General features: G+C 39.5%; 1 protein-coding gene across 1 annotated transcript in view; it reads right to left on the bottom strand.

The window, feature by feature from the left end:
• MAGI2 (membrane associated guanylate kinase, WW and PDZ domain containing 2) overlaps nucleotides 1-21,379 on the bottom strand; it is a 1,613,703-nt gene that overhangs the window by 184,281 nt on the left and 1,408,043 nt on the right. The window contains exon 11 of the mRNA XM_090287299.1: nucleotides 5,666-5,697. Coding sequence (XP_090143425.1) covers nucleotides 5,666-5,697 — 32 coding nt within the window. The remainder of the gene's footprint in view (nucleotides 1-5,665; nucleotides 5,698-21,379) is intronic.

Here is a 21,379-nt window from a genome sequence, read left to right as displayed (position 1 = left end):
CTGATTTGGTTACATGTCCCTCCTGGGTGCTCCTACAGCACCCTCTCCTACCCTCTCACCGCTCATCACACCTAGTTATAATTACAAGTCTCCTCCAATAGGTCATGTTGGGAATGAGGCTGCAGCGGATGCAGATCTCCTCATTGTTGTATGACCAACACACAGTAAGAGCTCAGACAATGGTTAGTGAATGAATGAAATAATCAAAACAATATGGTTAATTATTCTTTTTTCTAAAACCAGTTTTGATGCACACTATTTTGAGCTTGACAGGATGATAGCTTTCTGTCCCCTACTGTATGGTCCTGCTTTGTTTTCATGTGGGCTATATTTAGGTTAGAGCTTTGATGCCAGCTCTCACCTCTCAGTAATGATATGTATTTTAAAGCTGGAGAGGTTGTGAGAGACCACATACTGTACAGGTCACTGTGTGACACAAAGGTCTCTGGGACCTGTCACCTACCTTGGACTTTGGCAGGGGTCAGGTGAGCCAGCAAAATAGGAAAGCAATGGGTTATTGACACTCTTCTCAGTAAGATGGGTGCTATTGTCTAAATGTTTGTGTCTCCCAAAATTTATAATTTGAAATCCTAACACCCAAGGTACTAGGAAGTGGAGTCTTTGGGAGGTGATTAGACCATGAGGGTGGAGCCCTTATGAATGGGATTAGTGTCCTTACAAAGGAAACCCCAGAGACCTCACTAGTCCCTTCTGCCAGGTCAAGTTACAAAGAAAACACAGCCACCTATTAAGTGGGCTCTCACCAGACATTGAATCTGCGGTGACTTGACCTTGGAATTCCCAGTCCCCAGAACTGTGAGAAACAAATTCCTGCTCTATATAAACCACTTAGTCTATGGCATTTGGTTGTAATGGTATGAAAGGACTAAGACAAGCGGCTTCACTTTCATTTGTTTTCTATATGTGCTGCCTACAAAGATTTCATTTGAACAAAGTTTCTATAGCTAACAAAGATGGAAAATCCTTAGTCGAGTTCAATTCCCTAATATTAAACATAATTTCTAGAAGTGCAAAGAGGTCTAGAATCTGTCAGTGGCAGACCCTGGGTCAGAACCATATATGACAGAATGCTTTTTTACATAAGAGTACATTGAGAGGAATAATTGGTAAGTTTGTTTAGAGTTTTAGCTGATTTTCTGCCTTTTGCTCCCATTTAGTAAACATCTTTAAGTATATACTTCATAATTCATTTGATAGCAAAATTCATCTAGGAAGCCATTCTGGGTTCTTTTGGTCATCCATTCTGGGTGTCTTTGCTATGGTGGGAAGATCCATATTGGTGGCTAAAGGCATATTCTTTTTTTCACGTTGACCTTAGGCAACCCATGGATGCATTCTGGCTGTGACTTTCCCCCTTCTGTTTCTAAACATAAGATAATAATTCTAAAAAGTGAATAAATTAGAGACATGATCTGAGTAGCTATAGTATTCCAATTGTCATTATAGAGATGTAGCACATCTCTAGTTCTTTCTCCCATCTTTCAATCAGGGTTATTTGGTTATTTGATAGCCCACCTAGATTTTGCTCGTATATGTATTCACGTACAGTCACTGGAGCAAACATGCTTCAGGTGAAATATAAGCATTTCTAAAAACATTCTTGAAACTACAGAACAAATAATGCTTTGGGCACCGTTTGGGAAAGTTTCTGTGGCAGATTGACAAATTCTACAATTTTGTTAGCCTAGGGATGGGAGGTACTAGTCAAGAGTCTAGTTCATGCTTAGTAAAGCAATTTCACAACATCTTAGTATGACATTAATCAACCCTCAAGTCATTCTACCAGGGTTTCTTAGAAGATGTAGAGCAGAAAGTCACTGTGACCATGAAATTACTGAAACAGAAGACTCACAGTCCTATAACACAACCCCCAAATTGAATTATTTGTCAGCTCCCACAGAAAAGATCATAGAACAAGACACTGCCCTGGGGTCAGAGGTCATCCCTTGCTCACTGTGGCTGTGTGCTAATCTGACAGCATCTTGTGAAGGGTGCCCTCTGTTGACTTCTCCTTTCTTTCTTAGCAACCTGGTCTCTGGACTTCTGTTCTCCAGCTGGGACTCTCTGTGCTCATTTGTTCCTACCAACCTTCATGAACTCCCTAGATTCTGATCCTGTCCTGCTGTCCATGTCATGGGCCTCACTTGATTCTGTCCATGACCTATAGACTTGTGCTACCAGACAGGCTTCTTCTCAACAAGGTTTCTGATTAAGCCTTGTCCAGTCCCACTGGTGTCTATATCTCGGCTGACATTTATAAACATCTCACTAGAATAAGAAAAATGGAAATAAAGTTTTCTGTATCTGGGAGAAACCTTTATCTTTGCTGGCCTTGGTGAATGAATGACTGTATGAGAGTGAAGCCACCTAAATATCAGTGGACAGAATAGACAGACAATCTATAACAGGGCATCCAACAGTAAACTGGAAAAACCCATTTAGGGTGTGGTTCATTTTTTAAAGCCTACCTTCAGATTCAAGGGTGTACACTGGGAGCAGAGGGCTTGTGAATAAGGCAGGCCCTCCCCCAAACCTCACAAAATACTCTATTTAGAAACTCCTTGCTTTCTATAGAAGCTGGGGTAGTCTAAACATACCTGCTCACTATTTTAGGGCAGGGCTGGGGGATGAAGGCATTTGGCTTGATTCTGTACATGAAGAATGAACTTGAATTCCTCCCAGATGGAGAAAATGAGAACTCACTATAATTAGTGTATTACTTGTTAAATGGGAAGTGACTATCTTAATGTGGATTGACTTAAGACGTGGATCAGTAGGAGGAAGAAGGTCAGGATGTGATACAGAACCAGGAGGAGGAGGGATCTTGTTCAGGTTAACATTTCCTTATCTTGACTAAGGATGTCATCAATCCTCCTCAGAGGAGAAAGTGTATAAATCCATATACTGTGGGTATATCCTGATGTATTTGTTTAAATGAATACTATAGCAAACTACATTCTTTCATAAAGTGATTAATTTATTGAGTTTGTGCATAAAGGATCTGCTTTCCAGAATGACAGTAGTTTATATTTTATTTTATTTTTTAGTAGTTTATAATTTAGAGCTCAACATGTAAGCACCTTATATGGATTAACTCATAAACTTTCACAACAACCATATGAGTGGGACATTATTATTTTCCTGATTTTATAGATGTAGAATTTGAGATACTGTGAGCTTAAGTGGCTTGTTGAATGTCACTGAGCTAGAGGCAAAATTTGAACCCAGGCAGAGCCTGCCCCCTAAATCACATGCCATACTACCTCTTATTATATAGTTCTTAGTCTAAAAAATTTCTGAGACTACAAGGAGGATATTAAATCAAAAGTCATCTATCTTCACTCAGCCTAGGACCTGGCCAAGCTTTAACTTTTGCATGGGTGTGTGGGTTCAGGATTAAAAGTATATTGAGTTCTATAAAACATTTTTTGGAATTATTGACTACAGTATAGATGTAATTACTTTAATGACAGAAAATGCCGTGATTATGCCAAATGGTGTAATTTGTTACATGTGGTACATATAAGGAAAGCATGAAATTGCATGATTGTAGCACCATGATGAGGTTGCAAGGGTCCTTGTTAAATTACATAAAGGTGTGTATAATCAGAGAGTACAAATTTAACTTTGGTGATAAAAGGAAGGAATTATTTAGATTTTGGCAAAGAAAAAAATATTTAATTTCAAACATTTTTAAAGACCTTTTCAAAATCACATCACCACTAAGTTTACTAAGCTTAAATACATCTGGTTTTCCCATCTGATATTCTCTGTGGACCAGATGAGCCAAACCCAAAACAAGGACATGCTTGGTGAGAATCAGCTCCTCACTCCAGCTCCCGGTTTTCTCATCCCTCTTAGAGAGAAGGCTGGATTCAGGCACAGTATGGGGTTCAGTAATACTTTATTTCCACTTCTTCAAACCATGTTCAAGACATAATATTTAATAAAGCCAGTTATTGCACTTGAAAAGTATGTAAAATTCTATTATCTCCATCTCTAAAATGAGGAAATAAATATTCCCTCAGTAAAAGAAATAAGAGAAACATAAAATTAACTCAAGAATTCCCTACTCACTGGCCACACTAGGGGTAATTTCTTCAGAGCTGATTACTATCAGAGGAAAGAAAAGAAGTAGGAGAATCCTTCTAGTCATGGGTTTTACACATTCCAGTTTGGGTACTGTATTCTAACACACCATAAAATGAGATCCTGGAAAACCAGTCCCAGCTCTTGGGACTTGGACAATTATTAGTTTCAATCTAATGGCAAATGGCAAGTAAAGATAATTTCTAACCGCAAAGCCAACTGAGTTAATCAAGCCTCACAAAAAGATTACTGAAGTCCATCAGCCTCTCTACTGGAACCAAAATTGCAGGATGATTCATAAAAGAACTAGGCCCAGAGAGGTTAGGTAATGGTAGAGATCACCAGTATCTGAACAATCAGAAGCATCACTTTGAATGATTGTTAGGTTTGGTGGTAGAGGTTAGGGGGTGGAATAAATAAATAAATAAATAAATAAACAAACAAATAAATAAATAAATAAATAAATATATATATATATTCAGAGAGAGAGAGAGAGAAAGAGAGAACCCCGAAAATTGGAATTATCTTCTGCAGGATGGGCCCCTTGTAATGCAGGCTTCTTCCACTAGGTGAGTGTTCTAGGACCCACCTGTGTCAGTGCACCAGCTGGCATTGTTGTGAGAGTCTGCATTTGGCTTTGGTGTATTTTTTTTTTTGAAGGCTCTTTCAATGAGTTTGCCCATTTCATGATGGGTGATTTAGAAGCACACCCGCCTACACTGTGCTGAGTGTTCAGCAGTTTTTGACCAAAAACGGCATGATCCCTGTGCCTCACCTTCCTTATTCACTCAATCTTGCCCCAAGTAACTTTTTTTTTTTTTTTGTTTCCCAAGATAAAAAAGTTCTCCAAGGGAAAAGTTTTGCTGATGTGGAAGAGGTGAAATAAAAAAAGGCAGAAACACTAAAAAGCATCAAAATTGACAAGTTCAAAAACTGTTTTGAGTGGTAGAAAAAACATCTCAATAGGCATATTGCATCAATTGGGGAGTACTTTGAAGGTGACTGAAGTTTAAACATGTAAGAATAAATACACTATTTTTTAAATAAATAAATTCTGAGTTCTTTGGCTTCCCCCTTGTATACACATATTTTCACACACATATATATTTAGCTCTGTATATATTAAAATGCAACTATAAATATACAAATGTATACAGAGCTAAATTTCTTTTGGACCAGGTCTAACTTGCAGGTTAAGACCTCTGAGCATGTAATTTTCATTGTTTAAAAATTCCATGTTATAAAGACAATAGTATTTCTGACATGGGAAAAAAAGGGTTTTAAAGTATTTCAGCACACTGTAATAGTGTTAACGCTCATTTTGTAAGTATACTTATTAATAAACAGGCAGCAATGCTTTTATAGGAAAGTAAGATGAGTTATTTATATTTGTGGGCAAATACAAGACAAAAGGACACAGAGGATTTGTTGTTTTGGCATCACAGACTCTCAGAGGCAGAAGAGACTTTTGAGGTCACCCAGTTCACTAACTCTCACTTAATGGATTGCAATAACTACTAGAAATAAAAAAAGAAGCATAATAATTCCAACTTACAGGCTTTGGAGTTTTCCATGGAGAAAAGAAACCTGTAATAAAGAAAACAATATTTGAACTTTGAAAATATACCCTACCACCACTTATGGTAGCATAATATTAAAATCATTGTGAGTCACTTTAAAATAGCTAACAGCAAACAATAATAACCACACACAAAAGTAGGCCTGGCTTACAGTTTTCTTTAAGAAGCCAAATAATTAATGATTCAAAGAACACTTTTTTCTTTGCAGCTGAGGACTCTGAGGCACAGAGTAGGTGAGTAACTGTGTGGCAACTGGCCAGCCATTTTACAAGAATCAAAACTGAGTCATTTCTAGGGATCTCTGTGGCACAGCCTTTACTGGGGAGTAAGAAAGGAAAGAGGAGAGAGAGGAGAGGAGTAAGAGAGAAGTGAGAGGATAGAAACACACAGAGAGAGAAGAGGAGAAGAGAGATAGAACTTTAAATACCTTTGCCAGGGTACTAGACTTATCAGGGGGATCATGTCATAAATTATAAGAATGTCTAACTACTATGCTGTACACCTGAAACTAATATACAATAATATTAAATGTCAACTGTAATTGAAAAAAAATTAAAAATAAGTAATTCTGCTTTATGTACTTAAAAATCAGTCAACACGCCTTCATTAGTACTCCATCTAAAAATAATGTATATACCTATATTGTGAATGAGGTTCTAACTTTTATGAACTGTTCCTCAACTGAAATCTTCTCTAGAGTAGATATCTATTTTCTTACATCTATTTCATTTTTATATCTGTTTTCTCTCTCTGTCTCTCACTTTCCTTTCTTCTCTTTTCTCTCTCCTCTCTTATACCTTAGTGTTAAACACAATGTTTTGCATGAAGAAAGAGCTCAAAACGTTTGTTAAATGAATGAGTCATGTATCATCAAAGCTATATATTTTTCAACTTATTGAGCCATTTCTATTATCACAAATGATATGTTCATTGGACTGACTCTGTGCTCCAAATGACCACTAAGATAATTAAAAGAATAAGCAAAATAAAACAAAACAAACAAGAAAATCTCACAGACAACAGTATGGTGATCACCAGAGGGAAAGAGGGTTGGGAGGAGGTAGAACTTGACTTGGGGTGGCAAACACACAATACAATATACAGATGATGTATTATAGAGTTGTATTCCTGAAACCTATATAATGTTATGTATTATGTCACTTCAATAAATTCAATAAAAAAGAAAAAAAAATAATGCATTTTAAAAAAGATAATTAAAAGTAAAAGACAGATTAATTCCCTTTTCTTTTTTCTGTATTATTATTGTGTCATGCTATATCAGTTTTAAAAAGTGGTAGTAAAATCAAACTTAAACATAATGGAGGTGGTGGTGGAGGGGGCTGCCATATATTGGCTCTAGCAGTGCAAAATATAACCTAGTGTACGAAAAAAAATTCTTTTCATATCATATATTCCATTTTTCAACAGTTTCACTCTTAGTAATGTTAGCTAGTATCTGGTAAAATGTCCAGTAAAAAATGAAATATTGAAACTATGTCACATACATATAGTATGTTATCAACTTTAACACTGGGAATTGTATAAAATGGGAATATTTTAAAATAATAACCCATTTATAGGAAATACCTACAGAAATATGAACACACAATTATCTAGATGTTTACACAATCCAACACAGGCAATGCATAAATACTAATTGCATCTTAATGCACTGTGGTAGGGAACTGATGCTTTATTTTATGAAAAGAGTAGAAGTCTATAATCCATCATGCTTCTTAGCTTTCTTTGGAACCCAGAGTTAAATTTAAAGTTCAAGTGTAATAGCCACCTTACCTAAAGAGATTGGTAGAATTAGCTCATTTTTTTACACACTCTGTACGTTCTTATCTCTCTTTCCAACTAATGGAAAAAAATTCTGTTCAGAGTGTGGTTTAATTAATTTAATTACAAGGATTTAAATCACATCCTTTTTGGAAATATTTCAGAGTAAAAATTACAGATAAATAAACTTATTAATCACCTTTTATTTGTTTTATAAAATAACAATGAAAACAGTTTGACCACCAATTACAAAGTGAAAAAAAAAATTGTAACTTATTGGCCAATTAACTATTATTTTCTGTAAAGCATAATATTTATTTGCAGTTTTATGGAATTTTAAGTAACAGTTATTTTGAGAAATAATGTCATGTATACATTCTCACAATGTCAAAACATTCAATTATTTTCTCTACTTCCTGTGTGTTATCACCTTCCTGGAGTGCCCAGAAAGATTTTTGAATATTTGCTATTTTACATTTGTTAGGAGCTGTGAGTTCCTTAGGCTCACCTGAGGACATTTTTATCATTGCTCTTAGAGAGGAAGAGAGAGAAAAAAGGACAGAGAGAGAAACATTGATGCAAGAGAGAAGCATCAATTGGTTGCCTCCTGAGTGCACCAGGACAGGGGATCAGTGCCTGGACCAGGGTCAAATGTGCCGAGCCAGGGCCAAGGATCAAACCCGCAACCTAGGTATGTGCCTTGGCCACGAATGGGATCTGCAACAACTGAGCCACACCAGCCAGGGAGAATTCTGTATTTTTATTTGCTAAATCTGACCACCCTATAAAGGTAACATTTTACATGTCCATTTAAAAATAAAAACACAGTCTTCTGGGCAACTACTTGGAAATAAAAACACAATATTAACATCTACTGCAGGTAATATCAATTTGATTCAGTAAAATCCCCAGAAAATACTTAATATTTCCGTTTCTTACACTGTCTCCCTCATCCCAAACAATGTTTGATCGTCAGGAGTCTTGCTTCAGAGAAACCTGAGAACATTTCCTTTGCTATGCAGATCATTGGATGGTGTTGGTTGCCTGTTCACCAGTAGCTCTGAATTAGGTCTCACTTCACAAAGGTCCATTTTCAAATTGCTTGATGACTGTTCAGTAATGTTGCCTTATCCCAAGAGGAACACTCCACAGAGTGGCTCTTTTCAGAACCTACTTATTCTGATACATGATACCCCACATGAAAGATCGTCCATATATTTACAGTAGCTATGAAGGGAGAGCCCCTTTCTTGTGTGCATTTGTGAGTTACTGGTAAGAATTTTTATTACTATTATTTACTTCCACCAGGCAACAAGATGATGAATTTCTTAAAACCACTCCAATTCGAACAAGGGACCAAATGCAATAAAGAGCAATTTAATCACAGAGTCCCCATCATGATCAATTTGAAATAACACTAGGGCATTTTTTTTGAGATTTCTAAGAATCTTCCCAAACAGAACTAAATCTTCCAATATGCCTCTATACTCCATTTGATATATTGAACTCACACTTGCAGAATGTGAAACGGTTTCTTCTTCGACTGAAGTATTTGCTAAAACATACTACTCTGGTTTCGAAGGTTATCATTACAGTTTCAAGTATTTTACAGGGGATTTTACAATTACTAAAAATGATAGAGATGCAGGGGAAACACTTTCTATTTCTCTTTTTCCTTATATAACAGAAAAGCAATAGGAATCACTTTGAAATAAATACTTCTTTCATTGAAGATGTCTATGCCCTGGGTTATTAAAAGCCATGTATGTTGTTTTGCTTAAAAAAGAGGAAGACAAAATAATGTGAATATACTTAACACTACTGAGCTGTACACTTAAATATGGTTAACATGGCAAATTTTATGTTATGAATATTTTACTATGATTAAAAAATAGGGAAATAAAAAAGGAGATTAAAGAAGAAAGGGAGAACAAAAGTACATGCATTATTGTGTGAGTGTAAGAGAAAATAAGAAAAAGAAAGAAATTTTTTCACAGTCCCTGTGGAATCTGGCAGGAAGACAGGACACTCACCTGCACAAGCATACAGACCCTTCCCATTCTCAAGTTATTAGTTCTTATAAAATATTGTAAGCAAGAAAAGGAAATCCATATTTTCTGCTACATTTCTGAGAGTATTTCAGGGACTGTGAGAAATTCTTCCAATAAAAGGAATGTTATTTTTTGTTTTTAAGTTTCCCAAAAGGGAAAAAAGCCCCAGTGTTTTTAGTATCTCCAGTTAGGGCTAATTTGAGGGAGAAAAATACCACTAATACGGTTAATCTTTAATTTAAAGATCCTCCCATTTTCACACAGCTTGGCAAATTTTCCATAAAAAATTAAAGCCTTTGGTGAATGTAAGCCAGCAGGGTAATGAGCTAATTTCCATTAAAATTAGTTCAATGTTATTCACTTTTTTTTCCCTGGTTTTTAACTGATTCATGTATTTCTTATTAAAATTCATTAAATGGGCTAAACCCCCTCAGTTCCTTTAGAAAATTTATTTAAGCTATTTGAAGTCGATAAAAGGGCAATTCTTCTTAGTGAAACTGACCTGGGCCAAGAAACGACCTTCCACTAAGCAAGCATGGGAGATACAATACACTGCTGGTGGTACCCAAGCCTCATAGCACCATGCTCCAGCAAAGCAAAATGGCCGGTGTGCAAAGAAAATGTCAAATTGGCTGCCATCTTCGGCCTGGAGAATCTGTTTAAAAACAGATTTCTCTGCAATGCTTTAACAATTATATTTTCTGCATCTTTTAAATAAGTGTCTGTCTGTCTGTCTGTTTTTTTTTTTTTTTACAAACACTAAAATGTGTTTTCAAGTGGCCAGGTCCCCTTGGCTTTGTTTCTTTTCATTAAAAAAAAAGTAATTTGGGAGAATCTGTATTTCCTTTTTTTCCTCTTTTTTTAAAGACTTTATTTCTTTTTTATAGATAGGGGAAGAGAGGGAGAAAGAGAAGAAAACATTGATTGGTTGCCTCTCACATGCCCCCACTGTCAGAACATGGAGGCAGCTGGAATGCACACCTGGACTTTTGATATATGCTAATCAACTTGGTCTTGGCCAGGGCTCCCAGAGGAAATGTTAATAGACCTAGACCGATATGTTAACTAATCAGAGAAGAGGATGGGAAGCAATGAGATGCAAATGACTTACTGAATATGTTGATAAGCAAACTCACCCTCACCAAAATGTGTGGTTGACAAGTATAAAAAAGGCACCTGCAGAAGTCCAGGTGGGACTCCTACAGGCCCATGAGGAGGACTGGGAGTCCCTATTCCCCATTCCTTTCTTCTCTATTCCCCTTGCTCCTACAGGCCCTTGAGTTGGTCTGGGGGCTGCCTCTCCCATACACCCCCTTCCTCCCTCCCTCAATAAACCTGTTGCCTGATCCCACAGTGGTGTCCAGGTGACTTCTCAGAGCAACGCTGCTCTGACACCCACCTGGGACCTGGCCTGCAACCCAGGCATGTGCCCTGACTGGGAATCAAACTGATGACCTTTCAGTTTGCAAGCCTGCACTCATTCCACTGAGCCACACCAGGCAGAGCTCCCCCTGCCTTTGTTTCTTATGGACAGAATAATCTGACCATTTCAAGTAATTCCAATGAGTATCTAGAAACCATAAACTTGCATATGTTGTCTTTAGATAAACTCAGCTACATAAAGGTTATGTTCTAAATAAAGCAGACCTGGTGGATAGCTTGAACAGGAAAAAGGAATAGAGTGGAAGAAGAATTGTTTCAGAGAGGCTAAAACTCAGAGTAAGGTGAGGTTTGCAGAAAATAATAACAATTACAAAGGGCTTTATCTTTATGTCCTGAACAAGACCAAGAGCAATAAAGAGAGAAACTACTTTGCATGATGACTGCACTCTGGAAACAGTTGGCAAAGAAAATATGGAAGGATATCAGTGCTTGTGTGGTAGGCAGTTAGACATGAGCAGAGCAAAGACGATGGGCCAAGTACAGGTCACCAGGGTGGAAAGCCCTGAGTGCCTAGCAATGAACAAAAATGGGAAAACAAGGCCCTCACCCCCAGGGTAACCCTTCCTCCCCTAACTTAATGCTGGTCATGTGGTTTGGACCCTCCCCTGACATTTCATCTCCTGGCATGTTGCTAGCCATGTGGTCAGGTCCCCTTTGGAGGATGAATAAGGGGCAGAAGAGTGGTCTCAGATGACTCCCATGCAAGCCCTTGCACCACCACTCCCTTAAGCATTAACTTCTAGGGATAACATTTAGGCCTCAGTTGCATTTCAGCTCCAGGCCCAGAAAAGCAGCAAAACCAGACAAAGTGATGCCATGGCTGCCTCAGGACCAGCTGCAATGACTAATGACCCTGTGCTCTGGCACTGATCAATCAGTGGAGACCACAACCCTGAAAGTACACACCTGGAATACTGATGAATATTCTATTTAGATCCTCCTCAGGACCTTTCTTAATACCTTATATCTCTACCTTAAAAAACCCTTTGAATGGAAGATCTAGCATGCTCTCCCTCTCAGGGAGCACACTGGTGTCTTTCCTGTTTCTCTCATTCCCCCCACTCCGGGTGGCTTCCTTAACCCCTTATCCTTCTCTCTCCTAAACTCCAAGGGCTCCTTCTTTTTCTTCTGTAACTTGTTTCTTAAGCCCATTTCTTCTACAGATCACTTCTTCTACCTCTGTGACTTCCTAAATGAACTTTCTCTTATAGTTTGAGTCTTGGCTCTGAACTCTTTCTTAGCCAGAACTGAAGTACTGAGGTTGCTGAACCAAGGTCTGGTTTGTCTCCACTGGTCTAATGCCTGGTGCTGTTATCACTGCCACCATTTGCAAATACAGAATTCAAATTCTGAGGGTAATATATTTTTTTTACAATGATGAATGTAGAATGGTAAAGTATTTTTTTATTTTGAGAAAAATTTTTAAGTAATTTAAGACAGGTTAGATATTTGTTTTGGTATTTTAAATCAACATTAAATACATATGTATTGAGTTGTGAGTGTCTCACAAGCACCGTAAATTCAACACAGCAAAAGTGGAAACTCTGATCTTTTCTCCCATGTCTTCTCTGTTCCATATTTTGGTAGGTTTCACTTGCTCCTCCAAGTTTTTAACACAGGAGTATGAAAGTCATTCTTAATATCACCCCCCTTTCTAACTTCCGTACCAGATTCTGTCTATTCTACCTCCAAAATCTACTTCAAACCCACTTCTCTCCATCTCCACAGCTGCCACTGTAATCCACACCCACCATCATTGCTTGCCTGATTAGAAGCAATAGCAAATTTGCTGATATCACAAAATTGAATCATGCTTAAAGTCCTTCAATACATTCCCATTGCATTTAGGGTAAAACACAAAAGTCTCTACATAAATTGTTCCTTCCCCAATACTGGTCCCTCCCAGTTACTTAACTCCCCAGAAACCTTCTGAGTTACTTATCTTACTTACCTTTACTCACTCAAGTTTCCTGACTAAGCCAGGTTCTCTAACCACAGGGCCTTTGCACAAGCTAATTTTATTTGCCTTCCCTTTGTCACTCTTCACACATCTATCTCTAACTCCTTTTGTATGTGTCAGCTGAACTATTGCTTCTCAGGGAAGATGTCCCTGACTTTTTATTAAATCAAAGTCCTCCATTATTTTTCATTGCACCTTATATTTGCCTTTATATGGCACCCACCATTATTTGTAATCATATTTATAAAATCATATTCACATTACTATATCTGTGAAATTATTAGTTTAATGTCCATGTCCCCAACTTGTGTATAAAATCCATTTGGGGAGTGATGATTCCTATTTGTTCTCAATGTATTCACAGTAGTTAGCACAATGCTGACACAGTAGATACTTAAATAGACATGTTTGAATGAATTAGAAATAGTAGTGAAGGGTGAGGAGAATAGGAAAGACCAACTACAAGATACCTAGGAGAACTGATGAAGAATGGTGATTTGCTGGGAGTAGTATAATGGAGAAGATAAAATCTATGATGGTTTTTGTCTTGGAACCTGGATGGATGATGGTGTTATTAGCTGAGATAAGAATGAAGTCTCACAAGTATGATTAGGGGAAAAGTGAATTTGAGGTGCTTTTGGGAGTTAGGATTCAAATGTATTTTAACTACATTTTTAAGTTTGCATATAGTAGTTGGCTTTATTGTCTGACAGTCAGCAGAGGTATCAGGTCAGAGATCTAATAAGTCAGGTTAAATTTAAAATAATGCAACAAAGTCGTATAGCATGAAAAGAGAACTCCTTAGCGTGTACAGAAGAATTAATGAAGTGTCTGAGAAATAACAGACAGCTAAGTAAACAGAAAGTTTCAAGAAGTAGTAAAGGAAAATATTCATAAAACAAAGCTTTCCATGGTTTGTTCAATAGGAGGGTCACCAGTGGCCTCAGTGGGAATGGTTTAATTGCTACAACAGAGGCAGAAATAAGTCCCCTCTTCTCTTTAAGGTTTCAATGGGCTTTAGTGATTGGGAAGTGAGGAAGTGGAACTGAGAAATGGCTATGAGGTTGAAGAGACAGTGTCATAATGGCTATGGGGGTATATAAACCCCACGAAAGGAAGCTTTTTTTTTTTTTTGTATAAGCATGCTTACATTCAGGTGGGGAGGTTCCTGAACAGAGACAGGATCTGAAGATTTAGGAGGAAAGGGGATAATTGTTGAAATTATTTCACGAGGAGGCAAGAGAGGATGGCATCTAAGGCACAAGATAAAACATTAATCTTAATTGAGAGAAAAGAGCATCTAAGTCCTTATCAAGAAGCTGGAGCACATCCTTGTGGGGGAACCCCAGGGATTTTCCCTAAGAGCGGGGGCTGGGACTGAGTAGAAGAACTTACAGTAGCTAATGGGTGGGGGGCGGTCAGTAGGGGATTTGTAGGATTTGGGTTATGCAGGAAGCTGGAGGAAGAAGCAAAAATAACCTGTGTGGAAACGTTTGGTTTAGGGGAATGAGGCAAAGACGGAAACAGGAAAACCACTCCTGAGACAGTATAGCAGAGAGGTTATGCACACAACCTATGGGGTAAAAATGACCTGAGTTCCAGTCCAAGCCCCACTTCTTTCTAGTTATGGGGTCTCACATATACATGGGAGGGCTTAGACTACTGGGATTGACTCGGGCTCTGAGTGAGGCCCTGGGTTTGCTTTGTGGCTCACATCTGGGTGATTGAGAGCAAGTCCCCTCTTCTCTTTAAGGCTCAGATTTCTTATCTGCAACAAAGTAAAGATAATAATAGGAATTATTTTAGTGAGACCTAAATAATAATGCCTTTTATATTTTATCAATACAAAATGGTGCACCATTCCATTTAATGCTTTTAATGCATTTCTAATTATTTTTCTACAAAATAAAGGTCTGCTTTTCAGAAGAGTGTTCAACAATTTATTGTTACAACAGGTGCATATTTTTTTCACTTAGTTGTGTTAGGTTTTTTGCTCCTTTAAGTTCCCTGTTAACTTCTTTGAAGCTGTCTTTTGCTATATGGAATATGGCTTGATTTGACTTGCTTTAAACAAAGCAAATAATTGTTTTGTTTTGTTTTTTATCCTATTAAGGTTTTCATTTTGATTCTGGTTAGAGGAGTAAGGAAGCTCACTTAATCTCAATCAGTAGTCCTTGTGCTATAGTATAAATTATACTCTTAGTTTATAGTGATTAAATTATTCTTTAATGACTTGTTTTTAACTTTGCATTTTTCCTGTAACTAGTTATACAATGATTACTTAGACTTAACCAAGTAAACTGATTTTAATGCTCATCGCAATTTCTTTTAGGCCACCATTTCCTTGTTTTTTGATTTTGAATTTTGATTCTCTATTAGTATGTGTTCTCAAATTTTTCAGGATTAGTCTACATTTAATTTCCTAAGTAGAATAGTGGCCTCCTACAACCTAATCCTCGGAACCTATGTATGTGTTACTTCACATGACAAAAGGGATTTTATGGACATGGTTAGGGTTAAGAACAGTGAGATTGGGAGAGTGTCTTGGATTATCCAGATGGGTCCTATCCAATCACTCACATCCTTAAAAGTGGAGAATCCTTCAAAGTGGAGAATCCTTCCTGGCCACAGATAGAGAGAGGGGGCAGTTAAAAAAGGAATGACTTTGCCATTTCTGGCTTTGAAGATAGAGGAAAAGGTCAAAAGCCATGGAATATGGGAGGCATCCAGAAACTGGAAAGGGGAAACAGATGGATTTTCCCCTAGAAACCCCGTTAAAGAACACTGTTCTGCGGACACGATGATTCTAGCCCAGTGAGACCCGGATCAGATTTCTGACCTATAGCACTGAAAGATAATAAATCTGTGTTGTTTTACACTAAGTTTGTACTAAGCTGTTATGTCAGTGATAGAAAACCTAAATATGTGTTATGTTTTCCAAGAACTTGCATATGAATTCTAGTCTCATTAATGAATTCTTAGACCACAATTTCTTTCAAATTCCGTGGGATTTTTCTGTTGTTCTCTGACATTTAGTAATGCATAGGACAAGCCTGGATCCACTCAATTTTTGTTCATTTGCAAGTAATCCTTCATTTTCTTCTCTGAATAATTGTATAATATCTTCTTCAACCTTTTAAATGTTTTACAAATTGCTAGAATATGCCTAGGTGTGAATTTCTTTGAACTAATTCTTCTTGGAATATAGTAAGAACATTTGCTTCAGGTTTTCTTTGAAGTCTTTCTACTTCAGATATGGTCTGAGCAGCTACCTGCAGCACCAGCTTTACCTGGGGGCTTGACAGAAATGTTGAATTCCAGACCCCAGACCTGCTGAATCAGATCTGTAATTTAACAAGATTCCCAGGAGATTCACATGTGCATGTGAAAAGTACTGCTCAAAGGTTAGTCTATTATCTGTAAATTTGATCTTGACTCCTTTTTTCAGTTTTTCTCTTTAATGTCTTTGACCTTTTAATTTCTTGAACCATTAATATTTATCATGTGTGGGCCATGCCTCTCCCTCTCTGCCTAAGGGTTATAATCAGAGCTCTGGGTTCACACATCATTTCCTTTCTCCTCTAGAAGCTCTGACAGCACCCCTGCTCCCTAGCTTGTCCTCATATTTGAGATGTTATGTAAAGAACAAACAGTGTTACTGGTAGAGAGTGCTGTGCATGCGACTGATGTTGACATGGAATAAAGTTCGAGATCTGCTGCTCTGTAACTGCAGAACTCCTCAAGCTGAACTCGACATCATTAATTTTTGCAGTATTCATTTTACCTTTTACTGATTCTAATAAACATTTTAATTCTCTGAAGTAATTCCAAATCTCTCAGATCTGGCCTTTTTACAGCATCAAGCGTCACTTCACCTGGTGTTTGCTTTTCAGGCTGCTCTGCCCATTTCTGTTTTTTAAATGTTTCATAGTCATGCTCTTCCTCTTAATCATCAAGGCTAATTGTAATTATTCCTTTCTTACATGCTTAAGTATTTTGTTATACTCTATGCTGGCTTTTACATTTTTTCATTCATTTAAAAAGGGAAAGTTTATCCAGATTCAGGATCATAGCCTCCATGACAGCCCATTTAAATGATTCTGTGAAATAATACCCATTTTGGATTTCAAAGAATAGTTAACACATATGCACCGTTTGTAGCCAGACTTCCATCTGCAATGGTGTTGTATAGCTTTGCTGGACAGTGAGGGAACTTTCTCTTCACATAATTTCCTAATTTTATTTGCTTGAAATTTGCAATGGTTTCTCTATACTATCCGAAGCCTTCTTTCTTACATCTCTGCCCACCCACGGTGCTCCATGTAATTGTGCCTTGTGTTCCAGGAGACAATCTGTCACCACCCTCTCCTCTCTACTTTCTCCCAGGCTGTGGTCTGGCATCTGAGATTTCAGAATTGGTTGAAAGACAGTAGTTGTGGGGAAAAAAAGCAACTGATTATTCAGTGGGAAGAAGGTTAAACACAGCTCTCACTGTCTATAAAACTACCTAAGCAGTCTCATCGTTGCTAGAATCTGTGAATTCCTGATATTTTCCTTTCTATGTGTTTCTAGCATTTTACTGGGATGTTGCGAGGAAGCATGCAAGAGATTCTTTGGCCTGATGTAATTTTAAATAGAACTTCTTAGTAACATAATCTGTTAATGTAAAGAATAATTTTATCTCTATTTGTCTACAGTTATATATACATTATTGATAAACTAAAGCCTAAAATATAGGTAGGACTGACACTTGTGTATTTCCTGTTTTGACTAACTTAACCAGCTAAGGCTTCAAGTAATAAATCTTGATTTAAGGTTCTGGCATCCCTGATTAGAATCAGGGAAGGGGAAGTGCAAATATCTTCATAGGATTTGCCCTTTGAATATATTTTTCAATAAGCAAAATCACAAGACAGAGATAAAAATAAATTTGTTTTCTTTGTGGTGGGAATTATGGTGTAATTGATTTTGTTTCTTTCTCCCTTTTCCCCCTTTCTTATTCCCAGGTTTGTCTGTGGGGCTTCCTAGAGAGGAAAAAAAGATAGTTTTGTTGGATCTGTTTTGGAATAGAGAGCTCAGTTGGCGGGTCATCAGGAGGAACTTTCAGTGACTGTGGTTTGCGAATCAATGTTTTACACAGCAAAGGATGCCTTTTTAGTTTTGGGTTCTCCCACAAGCACACCCTGAGATGAGGACTTGGGTGACCATAGGAAGCACAAATGAAGAATGGAGGAGTCTTCCTACTGACTCTCCTCTCCCGCTAGGGGATAAGGATTGTTCCCACTGAGTATTGCTCTCCCTGAGTGTTACCTCACCAACATTTCTGCGTTGTTCCTGGGTTGTCCCTGCTTAAGGCTGAGGAAGCACCTGTAGTGCCAAAGTTCTCAGGCAGAGAATAAGAGCCCTTGGTGTTAGACACGGGCTCTGTCAGTTTACTGGGAACGTCCACAGCTGCCTGTGAGCTCGGGGTGGGGAGTGGCTCAGAAGATTTGAAGTGGCAGATCTTGTTAACAAAAACAGGCAAACCATACCTGTGGTGGGAGGAAAACCTAAATAAATATGCACTTAAAGTGGTTATTTTGTGGGGAACGAAGGCTTTACATAGTGTTAAAATGGGGTGACAGGGTGTTCCAAGATGGCTACAGAATAGCTGGAAGCTCCATCCACTTGCTCCCAGCCCCAGACTGGTCTTGCAGCTAAACCACAGAGCAATCAACTCGAAAATCCAGCTGGGTGTGAGTGAGTGAGCGTGTGTGCAGACCAGTGTGTAGGTGTGTGTAGGAGTGCGTGAGTGCCTATGAGATCATCCTGGAGCGTGCAGCCCAGGCCCCCCTAGCAGTGCTGCTACCGCTACCCCTGCAGCCGCCACTCAGCTTGGTTTATGTCTGTGCAGATTCGGAATAGGAGCCATTTTGTAGAATTTGCCAATATCCTCCTTGGGAAGAAGCTGCCACAGCTGCTGCGCATCGGCACCTGGACTTGCCCCTGTGATTTCCGCACTGCCGGGCCGGGCCACGCACCCCGCAGCCACCGGAAGCCAGGGTCCAGGATACTGCAGTACTTGCAGTGGAGGGGGCTGTAACCTCTCTGGCCCTGGTTGCCGCTGGAACCATGAAGGGGCAGAGTCTGACTGAGGAGGCTGAGGAGCCAGGAGTGCCGGGGCGGAGGGAGACGGCACAGCGATGGGAGTCCCAGGCTGAGACTTGCTGGAGGAGTGGTGTGAGTACCCTGCCACTGTCCCTTGTTACAGTTTTTCTGCTGGACTCTTCCCTTCCCTCCCCTACCGCATCAGGCTGATATGAGACTTAAAAGAAGATGATGCACACAGGATATATTCTATTGCTTTAGGAGAGATGAGAGGTGTTGGTGTGAGACAGAAAAGTCAATAAGTGGCCTCCTGTATGTGCCCCGACTGGGGAACCAACCCACACCTAGAAGCCCTTTCAAGGCCGAGGTGGACCTGTTAGAGATGAGCCCCTTAGCCAACTGGGGGAAAGTTCCCACCAATGAATGGGCCAATAAAAATCAGATCCCAAATAAAATAGTAGAGTCCACATAACCCACACAAAGGACATTCCTAAAGCACCCAGATCAGAAGATAAAGGAGTATATACTGTGGGGGTTCTCTGCTCTGGGGAGAGACAAAAACTGTTGGAGATAAACCCATCATCTTTTTTTTTTTTTTTCCTTAAAGGGGCAAAGCACAGGTTGTGTTTGCGCCTACCTACCTTGGGTCCCAGTAAAGGGAAGGTGGCACAGACTGGAGAAGTATGAGGAGAGTTTGGAGTGGGAGGCATGAGGGAGAGTTTGGGGGAGCAGCTGTGGAATTTTCAGGGTTCGAATATACCTGAGCTACATAGCAGCCATCTTTCTTGAGAAGAGCTAGCCCCTCCCAGGGGAAAATCAGTTACCTTACCCTGTGGGATACCAGTCCTCCACCCTCTGGAAATCCCCTCCCTACAATCTCTGAAATCCTGTTCCCTCCATTCAGCAACTTTTTGGGGTTTTTTTTTCAGTTTACTCTGGGTGTTCTTTTTTCTTTTCTTTTCTCCCATCATGCATCTTAACCCTTACTGAGGAGACAGCAACATAAACAGATTCAGAAGCTGTCAGAGACGTGTGATAGGAGCAGCCAGTCCATACACTACCTTGGGAAACACAGTGGTGCTTCCCCTTCACTGAAGAACCACAGAAATACCCTCCTGGCATCCAGAAGATCCAAAATATGAGTTCTGGAAGCCTACTGGGGGCCCCACCCTGCTGAGTACAGGGAAATAATCCCAGATAGACTCAGACTAATGGCTTGAGGAGGGGAAACAAACCTACCATCTTCCCTGCAGTCTGAAAGGCACCTGCCATGAGAGACCAGGAATCACAGCCCCCTGTTTCTGCCAGAAGCCCTCTCAGAAACAGTTGGGTCTGTGACTAGTCTAAGATTGACAGCAGGTCAGCTGGCAGAGACAGGCAAAGACGGATCCTGTGGTAACCTGGGACATTTGCTGACACAACCCTGGACCCAGTGCTGATAAAAACCAGCTTTGCAGAGCAATTTGGCCTACCCTGGCAGCAGCCAAGCCAGGGAGAATCAGCCACAAACTGTGGATAGCCTGTAGCTTCAAAAAGGTGGCTGGGAACTTCTGGCCAAGGTGGAGGCCTAGACAGACATTCTGCATCTCCTTCCACAGTTAAGAAGGAATACAACTACTTCAAAACTAGAGACAACCATAAGTTCCAGAAAACCGAGCTACTCATCCAGACAGGTAGGAGGGGTGGAGCCAGGGTGGAGAGGATATGGTGTGCTGGTGGCAGCAGCGGCAGCAGTGGCAGACTGGTGGAAGGTGCAGTCACACGTTTTAAAAAGTCAGGAGGGACACCTGGGGAGTGCTACCAGCACCATGTAGCTCATGATCCCAGTGTTGGGGAAAATCAAGTCTCATTGCTTTTGACTGTGAAAACCAGTGGGGGTTGGGGTGGAAGAAGAAACTGCTGGTCTCTCAGCAGAGTCCACTTGTTTAAGGACCCCACTCTGGGAACAATGACCAGGGAAATAGCTAGAGAGGCACAAGGCCTATACAGAAGTGGGAGAAGTGCCTGGAAAAAGGGTGAGTGCTGAGCAGCCGGCATTGTTCCCTCTTGGACCCCCTCCCCCACACACAGTGCCAAAATGTGGTGAAACAGGTTGCCCTCTATGGATGCATATCTAAAGCTCTGCCCCTTACAACATAACAGGAGCAACAACTCTACCTAAGACACAGAGACAAACAAATACAGGAACCTGTCAAGATGAGAAGACAGAAAAGAATGGAAGGGGGAATGGATCAAGGTTCCAGTGGGAGAATTAAGCGATGAGCAGGTAGCCAACCTAACAAATGAGGAGATAGACACCTGAACAGACACAGAGTTCCAAACACTGGTGATAAAGATGCTCACAGGCTTGACAGATATGCTTAAGT

The sequence above is a fragment of the Furipterus horrens genome, unplaced genomic scaffold (assembly GCF_987537825.1).
Source record: "Furipterus horrens unplaced genomic scaffold, mFurHor1.1.pri manual_scaffold_9, whole genome shotgun sequence".
Taxonomy (NCBI): domain Eukaryota; kingdom Metazoa; phylum Chordata; class Mammalia; order Chiroptera; family Furipteridae; genus Furipterus; species Furipterus horrens.
This window is presented reverse-complemented; position numbering and strand designations above follow the sequence as displayed.